The sequence below is a fragment of the Agelaius phoeniceus genome, chromosome 7 (assembly GCF_051311805.1).
Source record: "Agelaius phoeniceus isolate bAgePho1 chromosome 7, bAgePho1.hap1, whole genome shotgun sequence".
Lineage (NCBI taxonomy): Eukaryota > Metazoa > Chordata > Aves > Passeriformes > Icteridae > Agelaius > Agelaius phoeniceus.
The window spans coordinates 11,693,225-11,712,093 of NC_135271.1; the positions used below are offsets into that span (position 1 = coordinate 11,693,225).

Here is an 18,869-nt window from a genome sequence, read left to right on the forward strand (position 1 = left end):
AAAACTTACCTTGAATTATACAGGAAATAATTAAAATTATCAAAGCAGTGGCTCTGAGGAGCAGCACCCAGCCCACATTTAAACCAGGACAAACATTGGCACCTCAGCTCCTGCCATCAGAAAAAGGATGTCATTTCCAAAGCTTTTATTCCTCTCAGTATAGGACAACAGGGAATTATCACCAGGTGTTGGCAAACACTCCCCCCACAAAGCTGGAAGGTTCTGCAACTGCAGTAACACAGGCAATGGTTGTTTTCAGCCAGGTTTCACACTAACACTGCCTGAGCCCAAGCAGGAATTATTCAAAATTATTTTCAGACATAAACCAGTAGCAACCTGCTATATAATTCTTCACTCTGGTTCATGACAAATGAAAGTTCTAATTCTCTTAGGCAAACAGTGAATTATTGCAAACTGAAATAAGCTTTCAGTGAAGTGGTTCAGCTTCCAGGAGAAATGCACTTGTTAGATTAATTCCTGCTAGGTTTTCATCTGGATGCAACACAGGGGTCACTCCCAACATGTTGACCCTTGTCCCACAGGATCAGGACTTGCATTTAATACACATTCTGGCACAGCTACAGTGCCTGAAGTTTGCACAGCCTGGGCAATTACCTGAAACTGAAGAGAAACCCGAGGGCTAGTCAGCGGAGAACTCCTAAGCTTCAACCACACTGGAAAATTCAACACAAAACTGCTGCATGCCACCATGGCTTCTTACACATCTTCCAGGGAGTGAAAAGTCCCTTTATTTTCAGTGTTATTAAGTATGTAGCTACTAGTGGCATTTCAAGAACACAGGAGCTAAAATTAGCAGAAGCTGCAAGCAGCACGCATTTTAAAAAGGCCAACGCTCCTAGCAGTAAGTCAAAATGTGTTTTCATTAGACCTCACCTAGAAATTAAGATCCAAGTCATCTGGAAGGTGCTTGAGTTTAATGGGGATGAGCATTCTTTACTGAATGCTGAGGTGTCTAACAACACTCATCAGTAAAGATTCACACTGACTGACAAAGCTACCTCTGCAGTGAGACCTCCCTGCCACTGCCAAAGCACTAGATCTGGTGTTTTACTCACACCTCCAAGCCATTCTTCCATCTCCAGGCAAAAAAAAAAAACCAATATAAAGTGGAAAATACATATTAACAACTTGAAATCTGTTTTTAAACAAACAAACAAAAAGTTATACAGCTTAACTAATAGCTATCTAGCAGAAATTCAGTAACATTATATCAACAGATTTGTCTCAGATGTCTCTCACTCCCCAAAGGACCAACTTTGTAAGAGAAAACTTCCTCCTGTTTGCATACTCTGAATATTCAAGAGTGACACATTAGAAATCAGATTGCCTTGAATTTGGCAACACTGTTCAAAATTTGCAACTCTTACATCATTGCAACATTTTTCTGCAAGTTTAGATTTTAGAATTTGAGAGTATCAATATGAGAATCACAGGTTATAGGAAAGGTTTTAGAACAAGTAGAGGGAAAGAAATTGCACAGAAATGCAGCACAGTATTTGTAACAGACATATTACAGTTAGTGAGACCATTTATCTCCACTCAGTACTTTTACAATTAAAAAAAAAATTCTCAACACATGATCTGAATGCTGAGTATTTAGAAAAGAATGTAAATGAAACTTCCAACACTCCTAGCTTTACTGTGAGTACAACAGCAAAGAAAACTCATTGATTTACCCTGAAATCCTGTGAACTGTGCTTTCTGCTCACAAACACTTAATGCTTCAAGTTCCTAACCCCTGGTATCATATCTTCAGCATAAAAGGTGAAAATTGTAAGGATGATTGTTCAGCAATGCTGAGAATCTTTCACTAAAGCTTTGTAACTTGTGATGCAAATTTAACGTGTACTAAAAACCTGAAGACATGAACCCTGTGTTTTTCACTGCAATACAAGATGACATTTCTGAAAAGCTGGCGATGTATGTTCTGAGCAGGGTTACTGCTCTGACTGGGCTCTATCTGCACTCATCCATTATCAGACTACTCAAACACCTCAGTATCAGGTCAGCCAGCAAAAAGGAAGCATTAGGACAACATGAGAAGGCTGATCTAGGCTGGCCTGTTAGTTTATTTTTTCATTCAATTAAATTTCCTGATAAATGTTTCCATGGAAAGTTTAGATTGGCAGAATTCTCATCTCCACAGCACTCTGTGGTTTCCCAGAGTCACTGACAGAGGGAATCCGCTACAGAACCCTCTGATTTTGTAGCAGGGAAGAGAGACTGAGTGAGTCAAATGTACTTGGGACTCAAGCACTCATGAACTTGGGGATAAATCATCATTTTCCACAAAATTCAAGCAACCCAATGCAAAACTTAATTGTGTATTTTGGCCAACAGTTGCTCCTCTAAGTACTGCAATTATCTCACCATTAAGGGATTACCACAGTCACGCATTAATTACAAAATTACTTAGATTACACCATACAAAGTAGCCAACACCGGAGCAGCATTAGCATTACTTGACTTCAGGAACACGCTCCTGATTTCACTCAAACCTAGGATCCAGATTTTCCAAGTTAGAGAAATCCTTTGTTCTCCACTACAGGGGGTGTTGAGATGGTAACAAACTGTAACTTTCACTCACAAGTCTAGCAGACAACCTGACCATTCTACAAAAAAGCAACAACTCTGCATAGTCAAGGTTAATCAAACATTTGGAATGAAGACTAGATTTCCTTTCCTTAACATGGTTTGGGTTGGAAGGACCTTCTCTCCCAGAGAAACAGGTTCCAGTTTGTTAGGGCCTGGAAGTTATTTTACACTGAGGTGTTCAGCAGCAAGTTTCTGCGCAGCATCCTACCCTGCTCTGCTCCTTGAGGAAAAGCACATTTAGGTGTAAGACAGCAATTCACCAAACAGAGCCCAGAGCCCTCCACCAGCCCACCAGCTCTGCAGCAGCAAATTAAATTAAATATCACAGGCTCACCCACTCTTCAACTACGCTCTCAGAGGGCCGTGAAGATCTGCATCTGTTTTTAGCAAGTTTATATTCTGCTGCTCAACTTTACCACAAGTCTTGCACATTTCTAGTATTATTTTCAGCTAAATCCAACCTGGGAATCAAGCAGCACATCACCTCATTTTGAATTCAAGTTGAATGGAGGTTGTAGTAACTCTAAGGCACAAAGGAGCAGAGTAATATAATCCTCAGGTTACAGACTATGCTTACCTGACTAGCGTAAAGAGGCTTTACTCTGTGGGGGTTTAACAAGAATTAAAAGAAAAGCTTAATTCCCCCCCACCCAAATCACTCTCAGCATCTTTATTTATTATTAATCAGGTCTCATCTGCTCAATACATCATTTCCATAAGATTAGCAATCAGCCACATGTTATAAGAAGACAACAAATTCTGAGTCCTTTTCCCTACATAAAGCTTCCACCTCCTCAAGAGTAAACAAAGAGCAGAAGCTCAAACAGTTTATTGCCTTTTATGCAAGTCAGCCCCTGGATGAAAAACATATTACAGAGAACAGATCTGATTTTCAATCTCAGTTATTTCCATCTTGTACCACAATTTGTCATTAGCCCTCATCTATTCCTTCTTAGAAATACTCCCCGTCACCTCCCACTTGAATGCAACACAAATACAAGTAATTTGATTTACTGCTCTTTTAAAGGAATTAACACACTGGGTTTCATTTTAAACAGGTAAAAGTTAACTCCAAATTCATACATTTGCTGACAAGTGGACCTAGGATCCAAATTAAACAAGTGCCAAGCAGTTAAAAATATTTGCTTTCACATCAGCTGCTCATTATCACATAGCACATATAAATGTCTAAATACAGAAATTGGTCAGAAAGTTGGCAATCACAGGGACCAGAAGCAGAACTGGATCCAGCAAATCCCTTCACAACATGCAAGCACACTAAAGTGATAATCCAGAAGCCTTCAAAATTCTCTCAAGTTATGTCATTTTAGTTCCTATCTCAAAGTCTCCCAGAACAGCTGTTTGTCCTTGACTATTACAAGAATTTGGCTTCTTTTTGCTTCCAGAAGCCAACAGCCTGCAAGCACTCAAGAAGTTTGGGAGAGTAAAAGCAATGTACACTGAAGCTGCTGCATTCCAGCCACCACCTATGTTCAATGGCCTGTTTGTCCTGCTTGGAGGCAAACTCTGAGCAAAAAATGCTCCTTTGCAAGTGAGGAAACCACTCACTATCCCACAGCTCAAGCATATACATCTATCTTGACCATTCAAATCCATTTTTACAGCTCCACAGGAATTACTTATAAGCTATTACAGCTAGAAATCAAATCTCACACTCTCTCCCCATGATGGTCACATCCCTCAGCAGCATCAGAGCTTCCACTTGCCCACATTCCTGAGGACATCAAACCAAACTGAGCTCTCCATACACAGCTCCCAGGCTTTCCAAGTCCATTGCTCTTCCCTCAGGTGTTCTGGGTTGCAGACAGACACATCTGCATGTACATTTTTAGCAATTGATTCAAGCTCCAGGGCCAGCAGCAACCACACTGAGCTTTCAGTTCCCTCTGCTCAATGTGGAATTGCTCCTGCAGTAGCTTGGCCACAGCACCCAAAACACAAAACCCACCGTGGATGCCAAGAGATGAGCCACTGTCACTACTACAGAGGCAACATTTTCCAGATGCTTACTGTACTATCTCCTAAGACTCAGGTTTTACATTATGCTTGAAAAACTGGACTAAAATTAGTCTTGTCTAATTCTTTGCTTTTTTACTATTTGAGTCTGTATAGGATGGTAATACAACAACAATTTGGCTATACACAATCTGGAGGACAGTTCATAATCAGTATTACCCTGTTGCCATCACTGCTGCTTTTCTAGACCTTTATCTAAATTTCAATCAGGTATCTTCAAGTTCAAGCCCACTACACTTGTTCTTGATTTTAGTTTTTAACTCCTGAATGTGTAAGAAGTGCCTGTTACACCCACAGGTAACAATTTTCCTCAATCCAGAGGTGATCCTCAGAGCAGACCCATCACACAAGCCAAGGACCCAAGAGTGATTATAACAGACACCAACCCATACAAAGAGTCACAGGGTAGCAGAGGGTTTTTCTGGCACTCTGTAGTGTTCTCCACACACTATTCCCACTGAAACCTGCACCTTAATCCCTGTCCAGGGAATATATTACCCTGAGGACAATAAATGTCCAGTCTCTGCTGGCATACCTAGCTAGGAACAGCCTTTTTATTGATGGCATCAAGTTCACAGAGGCAAACAAGAGACAGATGCTGAAATAACAGACACTGTTCATTCTCAGGAAGAACACAGAATTACACAACTGTGTTCACTGCTGTTTGTAGCAGCTTGTTATTTTGGATTTTTTTTTTTTACTTACATCCTCAATGATCTTGTTTGAATAAGATCTAATCCCATCTGTAATTGTAATTTATCCATATTTCATTTCCCTAATGTGGCATCACTCACCAGCTTTTATCAAATATCACCACTTACCTAGCAGGCAATATTTCCACCTACTGAGTACAGAAACAGTATGAGAACAACACAAAAGCAGCTGCAGAATGTCAGGCAAGGAGGAGAAATGTCTCCATGTTGCATGGTAACACAGGTCCCTCTGACAGCACTTTCCACTGGAATTCAGGAATACCAGACAACTTCTAAAACACTCCAGTGCTGCTTTCCTCCAAGATGATGGCATTTGTATTCAAGCTTCTAGCAGGTAGCTGGTTCAGCCTGAGTACACCACCTTATTTACATATTAATTTAAAAAATAATCATCCAAAACACCAGCAGTAGTTACCTGCGTCCCTACGAATTCTGACAAAATTCATTTTCCCCATTTATCAACCAGGATTTTAAAAAGCTATTGGCCTACTTAGCAAATCAAGGGATATAAATGTGAGCTTTAATTTTAATAACATGTCATTACCTAACAACAAGTAATCCCTAAAGGGACATATTTGCACTTTTTAGGTCACTGAGGTATTTTGCCTCTTGCTGTTGACAGGCTATATTCAAATCACAGCCAAACACCTGTATTTAAATGCTTTTTGCTTCCAAATTGACTAATTTCTTTCAGCTGTCTGTAATCTCATTTCAGTGCTTGCTGTGAGAGCAAGCCAGTCAGGCTCAAATTAGAAAATTTGATATGATTGAAGTGTCTAAATCACCTTGAAATATTAAGTTTGAGATAGATTAATGCTCATTTTGTCAAACACCCACTTTAATCCAATATGTTACAGAAGCACAGCAATCCTCCCCATTCACACAGAGCAGCCTGTACAATTCTCAGTCTGAAGAATCAGCTCCCTCCTGAAACAGCTCTTGCCTTATTTAAGAAAAGGTAAAAGTCATCTCTTTAGACTACTGCATCCCATAATCTAAAATCAGGATTTTCCCTATCAGCCTGGAAATACAAAATCTCTCTGGTTTATATTAAACTTCATTGGTTTACACAGCAAAATAGTCAAAGCACATATCCTCTACTAGAATCACAGCCAAAATACCTTCATTATCCCAACATTGCATGAATATCTCCATTTTATCTTCCTTATGTTTTCCCACTGCAGTTTTTGCTGCACTGACATCAGCACCACCACCTCAAAAGGCACACCGTGTTTTCCATTACATAAAGCTGCACAGACAGACATGCTCTGCCTTCACCATATAGATAACACACAAAAACTATTACCACATAGATGATGGCAATTTTCCAGCTTAAAGGGGAGGGGAAGCATGTTCTGGAATATTTTTTCAGCTGTTGTTTAAATCCCACAAAGAACAACAACGAGACTACATGAAAGCCACTGAATTTCTCATTTAACATTACAGTGACTAAAATGGACCAGCACTTGAATTCGGCATTTAAAGCAAAACAATTGTTTACATTTGTCTGCAGACCAGTTTTAAAACACATGTAATGCTCCATCCTAAAAGCTTTTGTCAGATAATTTGGAGAGGAGTAGCAAGTGAGCAATTAGTACATGCAGTTCACATCAACTACCACGCCAATTACCACCATAAATCAAACCAGCATCCCTCTGACTGAAGCCTATTATGCGGGAAGCAAGATGTTCCTGCAAGCAAAATATTCCCAGAGAAGTGATGTCTTCCTGGAAGGCACCTAGGGCTCCTGAGCTCAGCTCCAATCCCACTTTTATCAGCTCTTAGGCAGCTATCCAGGCAGGTGTCTGCTGTAGGTACTGATCACCTGGCACCCAACACCCACACCCATCCTCCACCGGTACTCAGCCCAGCCTTTGCTGTGCCCAACCCTACCTAAAGTTCATTTTCAAATAAGCCAACAGCCAGATCCTTCCATCCATTAACTGATGTACTGTTGTACATCCAGATGCTCTAAAATGCCACAGCCTCATAGCGGTGAGGCATTTTTGAAGCTTAATTAATGCAGGTTAAAATTAGACTCTTATTTTGCATGAGAAAAATAATGAAAGGGGACTAAATGGATGAGTTGCCTCAGGGTATAGGAATCGTTTTCCTCAGCTTGTTTCTGCTCCTCCTTGCTTTCATTTACTCAGCTCCAAGGGTGGAACTACAGCTTGCCATTCAAGTAGCAGAACTGCCATGGGAAAATGATAAACCACCCCAGCAAGGTCCCACCTGCACTCAGGCTGCAGTTATAGATTTTGCTGTATTCAGAACATACCAGCACAATTGTCAATTCTTACAGTCTCATCATCCATCATTCATGTCACCACCCCGTGCAGGGGCTCAGAAGCTGGCCCAGGGACTCCCAGAGATCTTTCAACCCCAAGCCTGAACAGCAATCCAAAACTGATTTTAGGCAGGAAAACTATTACTCGGCTTTATTCACAGTGGAAAGAAAATAATCCTATTAATTCTTTAGCATGTATTGAAAATATGAACAAAGCTTTACTACAAAAGCACTTTAAACTCTGCTACATCATTGATTTTATGTTCATGACAGCAATGGTACATTATTTTCCTTCATTGTCATTATTTATTATATTTGATAGTTGACAATTGTACCCTTGGCAGCACAAGCAATAACACCTTCTGGCCAGAAACAGAGGTAGTGCATGCAATTCATGACAAAGTGATTTTTATTATCAGAATCCTCACAATCAAATACTCACATCTCTTAAGACTTTCCAAGCTATCATTCTAGTTTTAGTGCTCAACAGTGATCCAAATCAGAGATTTACAGCCCATCTTTTTCTCTCTCCATACCTCCTCCATAACCTGCCTCCCACAGCAGTAGATATTAAGCTGTATGTCACTTCAGTGATAGTAAGTGCCTATCTCTGACTTTTGATTATTTCTTACCAGGCCAAATTTGTCATGCCACATCACCTCACCTAAATATAAACACCTACTAGGCCTCTCCATGAGCTGTACTATGTCTGGAACAGTTTACTATGACCTAATATTAATTAATGTTTTCTCTTTCCACATCGGGAACAACTCAGTCACTGAAGCCTAACTCAGACCATTACATAAAATTTACAAAAGAAAAGACATCAATATTCTAACCTAGGAATCCAATGGCAGCTCAATTACTCCCTCTTACTATTCCAGCATTACTAAATGGATGAAATGAGTTTCCAAGAGATCCTTTGCACCCTGCAGTCAGATCAACTTTTTGAAAGCAACACAGGTAATTTCTTAGGCCAAGTCTATGACAAGAAGTGCCATTGGTTCCTGCCATAAATTGGCTTTATGGATTTCTTGCCTGCATTCATGTGCTACAGCTGCCACAGGAAGGCTGAGGGATGACCTGATTTTTGCCTTGGAGACATGAAAATTACTATAAACGTTCAAGCCACCTCAAGCAATTTCACTGAATGAGTAATTCTGACTGTAGCAGTACAGAAAGCAGGTGGGGAAAGGACCATTCCATCAATTGGTACCTGCTAACCTAGTTCAGAGCAGCAGACTTAAACTGCAAAGCCACAATCATTTTTATGCTGTGAGAACCCTCCTAGATCCTTTCCACAATGAATTTACATAGCTCTAAACTATCCTCCCTAAGTTTCTAGGCAAGCCTACTTAAGATTGTTTCCTGGACCTGGACATGTATTTCCACTTCATGTTTATCAATCCATCCACAGCCTTAAAACATTTCAATCTCCTTCCTCACCTCCCTAGTTATGGAGCATTTCCCTGAGTTTGGCTGGTGTATCTTTGAGGAAATTCACTGCTGGATGAAAAACAGCAGCTGTCCAAACACTGTCTGATCTTGCACAGCAAGGTCACCCTCCAGAACCACAGAATCTCCTGAGCTGGAATAATCCTGATCCACAAGGATCATTGATCCAACCCCTGTCCCTGCACAGACACCCCAACAATCCCACCCTGGGCATCCCTGGGACCATTGTCCAAACCCTCCTGGAGCTCTGGCAGCCTTGGGGCTGTGCCCATTGCCTGGGGAGCATGGGCAGTGCCCAGCACCCTCTGGGGGAAGAATCTTTTCCTAAAATCTGACCCAAACATCCCCAACACAGCTTCGTGCTGTTAGAGATGCTCTAACAAAGGGTTCCACAGATACTGGGGGAGAATTTAGGGGGGGAAAAAAAGAAAAACAGGAGAAGTAACATCTCTTCAACACTAAAACTTTCAAGTCCAAGATGATTCTAACCAGGCAGAAAATTCCTCATTTGTCCACTGGCCATCTCTAAATTCACGTGCCAGGCACCCGAGCTGGGATGTTGTCCAAGTGATGCAAACAGCTCCTGGCACACAAGGGGTTAACTCAGACACAGCAGCACTTGCCAGGTTAAATAGGATCCATTTAAATGATTGCTGTCTGGGCATTCCAGTGCCATGCTTTTAGCATATTTCCTCTGGAGAGCACAGTTGCTGTGATACCAAAAAGACAGGCGTCCTGGCTGCTGTCCTGAGCATGAGAAGCTCAAACAAAGATAAGGATCTCTCACATTCGAACCTGCTGTATCTGTATAACCCAGTCCTGATGCTACAAAACCCTGCCACAGTGACTGCCTGGCTGTGTCATTCCTCCCTCTGGTTAGGGAACTGGAGAAGGCAGTTGTAAATTATAGAGACAGTGGGAGAATTAATAAGGAATTTACTAAAAGGAACAACATCTGTGGTTTTAGTTTAATAGAAAATGTAAGCACTACCAAGTCGAGGTTTTGAGTTAAGTCATGTTGAGCATTGATTTGGTTTAAGCTATAAACAGTTTCTCAATCCCTTTAAGCAATGAAAAAAAATTGAAAATTTAAGCTTCTCACAGACAAACACAAAGCAATACACACAAAGCTATAGATTCAATTCCAGTGCTCCCCAGAGTCTCTTTGCTTGCCTGTATCTTTCTTTGGGATAAAAGGGGAAATTACCAAACAAAGTAACTGCCTCATCATTGGGTTTACATTCATTATCCAACCATGTAAACTAGTAAAGCTACAAAGGAAACACTGAAATTACATCTTTCACACAGATCAACCCTGTGGTTTTAGCTCTGGCTTCCTGAGGTGGTTAACTGAAGCTTCTTTAAGCAGTAAGAAAGAAAAGTAAAAGAACAAGTCATTCTCTGGTTTAGAAATGCACCACTATCTTAACACCCTGTCATCTGTACCACTATGCAGGATCCAAATAGATTAGTCAGGATCCTGAAATTGCATTAATGAGGCTGAATGTGCACATACTGATTAAGTAACACATCTGCTTCTACCCACTTAAGAAAAAAATGATTAAATACTTCCAGAGGGCTTTGGAATTGCCAGCTGCCCACAATGGACTCACCACCACCAAGAAAACCTGACATCCTCACCATTTCCACCTTGGGACTAAGATTTAAAACAAACTTTCTAAGAAATCACAGATGCCTGGTAGCCAAAATACATGTAAGTGAGACATTACCTTATTTCTAACACAGATCACAAGATTTATGCTGCATTTATAACCTTAGCACAATTACAAGAGAATCACAATTAACTGCAAACAACTTCAGATCAAAACCTACTAGGAAGTGGTTGAAAAGTCTCTCCTTACAGACACTAGGTTAAAATCACCCTCCTTTTCAGTCTCCATTGGTACAGAAATCACAAAAGTCAAATATCAAAAATCAGCAGCATCCCAACTTGTCCACATCTGGCACTGCCTTTGCTCTGTTTCATGGTGTGAGGACAGGCAGGTACACAAAAGAGAAGCTGAGCCACAGTTCTCCCTCAGTACAGGTGACTCAAAGTACAAACAGTGCTTGAAGGCAGTCAAGGACAAAAACTAATATAACAGAAGACAAATCTCTTACTGCCAGAGACATCAGGATTATCAAAACTATTGAATATACCACTTGCTGTCTCAGAACAGAAAACTTTATCCACTGTGGATTACTAAGCAATCATTTTGGATTTGTTCCACAACTGATATAAAGCCGTGTGTACGAAGGTCACACAAAAAACCCCTCACATAAAAACTAACAATTGCAGAAAGGGATGTTTGAATTGCACTGTCAGCAAAAGGTCACACAGTTGAGATGCAACTGAGTTCTGAGATTTTTCTGGAGCTTACATTACCTTTTCTTCAAAGATTTGCTAAAAATATCAATACTACCATTCACCTTGCTCATTGGTAAGGACAAAACCAATCCCAGTGGTGACGCAGTGGAGAACAGAGTATTCCTGAAGTCTGGGGAGTTGTTCAACTGCCTGGCACTACTCCAAGCCTCTCTCATTAGCCAAAAAGAATGTGGGACTTTTTAATTTCACTTACAAACATACTGCAGCCTTACAGTTATAACTGCATCCCTTAAATATTAGCAATTAATGACATAACTGAGGTGGGAATACAAAGTTTCACAGCATGATCAAAGAAACAAACCTATTCCTTCAGGTGGCAAAGTTCAGGCTAAGCTCACGGCTGCTTCGAGTGCTGGAAAAGAAGCACTTCTCCTAATTGGAAGATAAGTCCTGTGAAGACACTTAGCTTGAGCACCGGTGTCACCTCCCGGAAACCACAACTGCCATTTGTTAGTGCTCAGTACAATGCAGAACACAAACACAGCAACCCAGCTTCCAAAGTGTTTCCTTTTCCCAAGAGCCCGAGCTGAGCAAAAGCAAATCCAATGTCCTGTCTGCTGCGCTGCCGAGTGCCCCTCTCGGGAAGCAGGACTCATTTGCCAATTTAAATAGAAATAAAAACAGTGGTATGTATACACAGCAGCACGAACCCTTGTATCAGCATTATTGCCTGCTGCTTTCAACTAATCCCCCAAAGCAAACGGTGGGAGAAGGCCCGGCACACTCCCTGAAAACTCCAAAGCCTCACTACACGTTTGCTCCACCAACATCAGCTGATCCACAGCAGGTCTCCTTTTGTGCCCCGGGGAAAGAAGTTATCCTCAGCAGTTAATGGTTTAAGGCTTTCCTCCTGATCTGGAAGTCTTCTGCGCTTGCTCAAAAGCAGCTGATATTTAATCATGCAGCTTTTGCAGAGAACAGCAGTGAAGCGTATAATTTAAAGCCAGAATAAGACATTCCAGGAACTTCAGACACAGCTATCAAAACTAGTTTTTAGTTTACCCTGCAAGTACAGTTAATATCGCACATTTGAATCTTCTCATTTACCTACATGCTGGAGTCTGACATCTTCAGCATTAAAAAGAAATATCTTTCCATTTGCATATGAGCTACACAAACAGCAAAACGTGCTGCATCTCACCAACTTCTTCACACTGGAGGTCTACAGACAACAAGAGTAGATCACAGAATGGTTTGGTTTGGAAGGGACCTTCAAGATCATCCAATTCCACCCCCTGCCATGGGCAGGGACTATCTCACTATCCCAGGCTGCTCCAAGCCATGTCCAACCTGGCCTTGGACACTTCCAGGGATCCAGGGGCAGCCACAGCTGCTCTGGGAACCCTGTGCCAGGGCCTCAGCACCCTCTGAATGTTACCTTTGAGGCAGGTTAACAGCTCAGGACACAAAGGTGCACAATCAGCAGAAAAGGGCATTAAGAGACTTGCCCCCAGCACATTGCCCTGGTTGTGACAGGAAACAATCCTCAGCCAAGCCAATGCTCACTGTGTTTGTGCAAGCTCAGAATCCACCTGGATACACTTACTCACCCGCTCTGTGGGCAGATTCCCCACACCTGAATCACCTGGATTTAATCCCCCAGCAAACCAACAAAAACAGCACATTGCCATGCTCTGCTGTGCTCACCCAGCAATCTGAAACAAGATGGCTGTTGGGAGAATCAGATTGATCTGACAAATCACACAGTTTGAGCCACAGTTCCAAGATGCAAACATAACAAAAGCTCAAAGAGGCCAATTGCTATTGTGGTTTCTAGATGCAGTTGTTTCATCAGATATCTGAGAAAGGTTTCTTCAGCTTTGGTCAGTGATACCTAAATAGCTGAACTATGCCACCATTCCCTAGATGTATTGAAATAATGGAACAAGTACCCAGAGACTCCCAGAATGGTTTGGGCTGGAAGGGACCTTAAAGCCCATCCCATTCCACCCCCTGCCATGGGCAGGGACACCTTCCACTATCCCAGCCTGCTCCAAGCCCTGTCTAAGCTGGCCTGGAACAGTTCTATTTCCCTAGAGAGAGCGATGCTTTTGCAGCACATGCATTTTTCAATCATTTGTCTCAGCCTTCAATAGCAGCAGAAGTGTTTAGACACCACTGCTGCCTCAACTCAGCACTGAGTATGGCTCCTGCTGTAACATTGCTCTCAACAGACTCAATGCCAGCATCCAAGGGGCTGCAAAGTTGGAGGGCTACAACAATCAGATGCCTCTAAGGCTCAGGTACTTCAAGAGTTTTAGCTCCACCCTGAATTACTTTATTTTCAGCAAACAGTACTTTTAAAAGTGACCAGAAGGAAAAAAATAAAGCAAGGTTTGTACCTTCTCCCATTTTCTCCCACCCACACACTTGCCAGTGTATCTTTGCACTGTCTTGAGCAAGTTATTTCCAATGTACAATCTCATTTCCCCTAAGACTTCAATTATTTCTTCACAATCACTTAATAATCATCATTTCAAAATTAAAATTTGCATTTACAACATGCTTTTTAAAAATTTACTTTTAACAGAAAAACTAGAATAAAGACCACAAAATGCTCTGGAACACAGCAATACATACCTACATGATGTCTGGTATGGTATTCTTACCAATTAAAGCAATAATTTCCCCTTAAATAAATAAATAAATAAATAAATAAATAAAAGCTACTTGAGATGCTCAACACCTGCTGCATCAGCATGTTAGTACTAAGTATATTAATATTTTTATAGACTATTAATAATAGTCTACATCATCTTGGCTAAAGTGTTTTAAAGCCTTTTTATGAAGCATTAAAAATTAGATTTTTCACCATCTTTCCTTGGTTTTCCATCTTGCTAAAGTTTATAAAAATAGAGTGCTAGTCTGAGCCTGGATGGTGAGAAACTGGAACTGACATATTCAGCTGTTACCTACCCTTGCAGATCACCACACTGTGAAACCTCAGAATATTTTCAGTACCCCAAAGACCACTGAAAGCAATTCATATTTTCTCTCCCTGTTTCTAAGCACACAACATCCTTGCTATAAGGAATGTTTAATGTTGACCAAGCAGCGGTGCTGTGAACTACAGAACATGGGAAGGCAGATTTTACTATGGTAAAGTCTGTGTAACAGATTAATAATATTAATTACACCGTCATTAAAGTAATATAACAGTCTAAGTTACTGTAAAACTGATTGGCTACTTAGCATGAACTTCCTACAAAAAATACAGAACAAATGCTTTTCAACTGTTGGCTCTGCAACTGTGAGACATGCAAGAACCTGGAAGCAGCCCACTTTTATTTCAGCACCTTTATCCACTGAGGAAAAAGTCATGAAGTATTGTCACCCAGAACTGTTTTATCCAGTATCACATGTAACTTAGAATAACACAAGGCAAGAAATCTCTGCAAAAAAGGAAGGACAAATCAATTCAGGACCCAGTTTAGCACTTGCTCCCTTCATATTAGATAGCACTCTTGCACTTGAATATAAACAACTGCTGCTGAAGGAGAATTCGAATCTCAGATTATTTCAACAGTCTTTGGTCCAGCAAGTATGCCTAGACACCCCTATGAACTCCAAATGTAAGAGGAACTCCAAATGTAAAAAGGAAGAGGGTTTACACTGCCAATAAAACCTGAAGTGCTGGAAAGACAGTGCCACTCTACATAGGAAAGAAAACTCTAGGAATCAGTAATAGGAACTCTACTTCACTGAAAGTCCCAAATTGCTTAAAATTCCAAGCATGTTCTTCTCCAGAGCTGTCAAACCTCTCTTGAGCAGGAGAGTATTAAATGAGCAGTTCAAGGAGCACATGTAGGCTGGAGTTGATGTTTAAAGCAGCCTGAACTTAACAAGACTATACTCTTCTCTTTACAGGGTACAGTTCTCCTTGCAGTGGAAGGAACTCTTCCAGGAAGTCACTTGGTATTTTCTCACAGCAGCCACATGCCAAGCACACCACAATTCCTGTCAGTGAACCTCAAGTACCCTGAGGTTAAAGGATTTTGTGATTTGGGGAGTTATCAGTACAACACTAAGCTCTTTGCAGCAAAATTGGAAGGCAACCACCACAAGCCAAATGTCTGTTTTTCCTACATGCAACACATGGCACTACCACACGGATTTAAAAGCTGCTATCAGTGAGAAAGAGTTAGCTAAAGGAGGTTTACCCAAAAATACAGCCTGGTGGAGTTGTAATCCAAAGGGGTGAGGAGTTGTTGTTTTATCTCTAACTCTGCAACTATTCCATTTTTAAATATTTAAGAGCTAGCTGAAGAGCCCTCAGAAGACATACAATACATTCATTTTCTAGAGAAATCATTCCCAGCTATCAGAGCTACTGCTCTCATGACTCAGTGTCCAATAAAAGTTAGACAGCAAATTATCTGTGAAGGTTTTACTCATCCTCTCAGCTCTTGAAACATGTTTTTAGACTGCTATTTTGGTTTTCAAGTCTTTTGTGATTGACAAATGAGCTGAGCCACAGTTAGGTAACAGAAATCATTAATACATGAAAAGACTATCACGAGTCACATGCTAAGGAGATAACTACATCCAGTGCTCCACATCCTCCTCCCACTTCCACACAAGCCTGGCACATCACTGGAGCCCAAGCATCTTATTCACAAACACGTTTATACCACAGAAACATGTATTAATTACCACTTGAAAAAACGCTCTGCTGCAGGCATCATCCATCCCACAGAAATCCAAACAGCAGCAGCACGGAGAAGGGGACAGTGCTTCCCACCAGATGTATTAATAAGTTTTAAACTGCTCAGGAGAGGAAAGAAAAGGCAAAGCACCCTCAGGAGGGGATAGCCCCACATCATAGTCTCAGTAGTGACTGCTAAAGCAGAGAATATGCACAAATCTCCGGCACACACTTGGTCAGATGTAGATGTGAGTTGGGGACTGCTCTGTAATAAGTGACAGGCACTGCCAGCCTCCCTCCTGTGCCACACAACACACTAACCCCAAAATGTTAACTGCAAGAACCAGGATTTCTGTCTATTCAAGCTCCACTGCTCCAGAGGCACACAAATAAATCTTTCAGGCAGCAATCTCAATAGCAGCTTCTCCATCGGGACGTTTTGATTGCATATCATTTAAAGAGCAGCTAGGCCACCAGCACAAGACGGTTTTAGGCAGCTCTATCTCAGCTGCTGTACATCACACTCTGCTACCTTGAATCCCTTCCAAAACAGCGACAGGATACTCCAGTTGGAAAAGCACACGATGTGAAGCTCAGCAAGTTATCATGCAAAATAAGTCATAAATTTCTCCACAAAATACATATTCCTAGCCAATACCGTTTGCTCTTTTTAACTCCACCGACAGTTAAGAAAAAATATCTGCAGACTTCCCTACGCTGGTGATTTCTTTCCTTATTTTGTGCATCCTAAGCAGTTCAAGCCTGTGTAGTGCTCCTGCGGGGATAGATGCACATAAATCTAAGCTTAGAGGGCTGTTATCTCCATCTTGCCTCCCGACCTGTTTTTACACTACTGCACAGACCGACACCGCTCTGTAACCCAGCTGCACGTCTTGTTTACCCGCTTCACACCACCAAACCACAGCCCCACACTGTCTCCATCACATGCTGCAGGGAGCGCCGGAGAAAATTTCATTTTCCCGAACCCTTCTGCAGGCAAAGCGAGCATCACCCTTCCCACCGTACCCCAGCCCGAAGGAGCCCGCTGCTCTCCCGCACAGCAGCGGCAGACGAGTAGCACGAGTAACTTCTAAACCCCACAAATCCCAGCAGAGGGGCCACCCGGGGCATGCAGCGCCGAGGAAATGATGGGGACCAAGCGGGAACACCTCCTGCTCCCTGAAAACGCCAGCCACGAGGGGTGGAGGAAGGAAGGACAGGCAGCCCGGATCCGCGGGCTGGGGGGCACGGGGAAAGGGGGAGATGGAGGGAAGTGGGGAGCAGGACCATGGGCTTGGGAGATGAGGGGGAGCAGGGCCATGGAGGAGGCGGAGCGGAGGGGACAGGGCTATTTACGGGGTGGCAATGGTAGGGGGGAAGAAGGGGAGTAGGGAGGGAAGGGTAAGAAACAGAGCCATGGGCTGAGGGAGGATGGATAAACAGAGCCGTGGTCTTGGAGAAGGGACGGGGGGGGATGGATAAACAGAGCCATGCGCTGGGGGAGGCTTGAGACGGAGAACAGGACTGGCGGACGCTTGGTGCGGGGGAGCAGAGCAGTGGGCTGCGGGAGGGTTTCGGGGCGCAGGGCCATGGCCTGGGTAAGCTTCGGGGGGTGCAGGGCCAGGGGTTGGCGGAGGTTTTGGGGGGTGCAGGGCCATGGGCTGGGGGAGGTTTTGGGGGGTGCAGGGCCAGGGGTTGGGGGGAGGTTTTGGGGAGTGCAGGGCCATGGGCTGGGGGAGGTTTTGGGGGGTGTAGGGCCAGGGGCTCGGGGAGGTTTTGGGGCACCCTGCGCCGCTCGCTCCCTCTCCCCGCCGTGCCGGGGCCGCCGTCTCACCTTCGATGGCGATGACATGCTCGCGGATCTGGTTCTGCAGCACGGGCTCCTCCACCCGCTCCAGCAGCTCGTAGATGGAGTAGATGTTGGGGTGCACCGACTCGAAGCGCTGGATCTCGGCCCGGATGGCTGCCGAGTTCGCCAGCTGCTGCTGGTAGTTCATGGCGCGGCCGCTCCGCTCCGGCCCCTTCACGCCGAGACCCCCGGGCGGCGGCGGGGGCGAGCCCGGGCCGCCGCCGCCGCCTCACTCACCGGACACCCCCCCCCGCCCCGTGCCGGGCCGGCAGCAGCGCCTTGGCCTCGCAGCGCGCTGTCACTTCACGACGGCGGCGGCGGGGCGGGGCAGGGCCGCCCCCGGCCCCATGGAGGGAGGGAGGAAGGACCCGCTCCCGGTCGCGGTCCTGCTCCGCCGGTCGCGGTCCCGCCGCCTCCTCAGCCCCTCACGGCTCCCGCTCCCGGTCCTGCCGCTGCCGCCGCCGCCCCCGGCGCGCGCGCCCCCCCCAGCCAATGGCCAGGTCCCCCCCGGCAGGCGCGCGCCCCCGCAGCAGCCAATGGTCAGGGCCCCGCCGCGGCCTCGCGCCCTCCCGCGCGCTCGCCCCGCGTCCTTCCCCGCTTAGCCCCGCTTCACGCTGGCGCAGGCCACGCCTCCTCCCTGTGACGTCATCGCGCAGGTCCCGCACTGCCCCGCCCTCGGGCACGCTGGGAAATGTAGTCCCGGAGGGAGGCGCTGAGGGAGGGTCGGGGTGGCACCGCTCCGCGTCCCCTCAGGGACCCCAGACCCGTCTCGAACCCGCCCCGGTCCCGCTCTGGTCGGAGAACTCGGGGGTCGTTCCCAGGAACGGCCGGCAGCGCTCATCCCGCAGGGCAGGATGGAGCCCCTCACCGTGAGT

The 18,869-nt window shown here is 44.1% G+C and overlaps 1 protein-coding gene across 4 annotated transcripts in view; it reads right to left on the reverse strand.

Annotated features, from left to right (window-relative positions):
* The window catches only part of AGAP1 (ArfGAP with GTPase domain, ankyrin repeat and PH domain 1), a 325,885-nt gene extending 307,307 nt beyond the window's left edge, over positions 1–18,578 (reverse strand). For 3 of the 4 annotated variants that reach the window (XM_077180980.1, XM_077180979.1, XM_077180978.1), the window contains exon 1: positions 17,980–18,578. In XM_077180980.1, the coding sequence (XP_077037095.1) occupies positions 17,980–18,142 (163 nt within the window). In that variant the 5' untranslated portion in view covers positions 18,143–18,578. The remainder of the gene's footprint in view (positions 1–17,979) is intronic. The other variant, XM_054653105.2, reaches the window with a different exon arrangement.
* Positions 18,579–18,869: the final 291 nt, after the last annotated feature.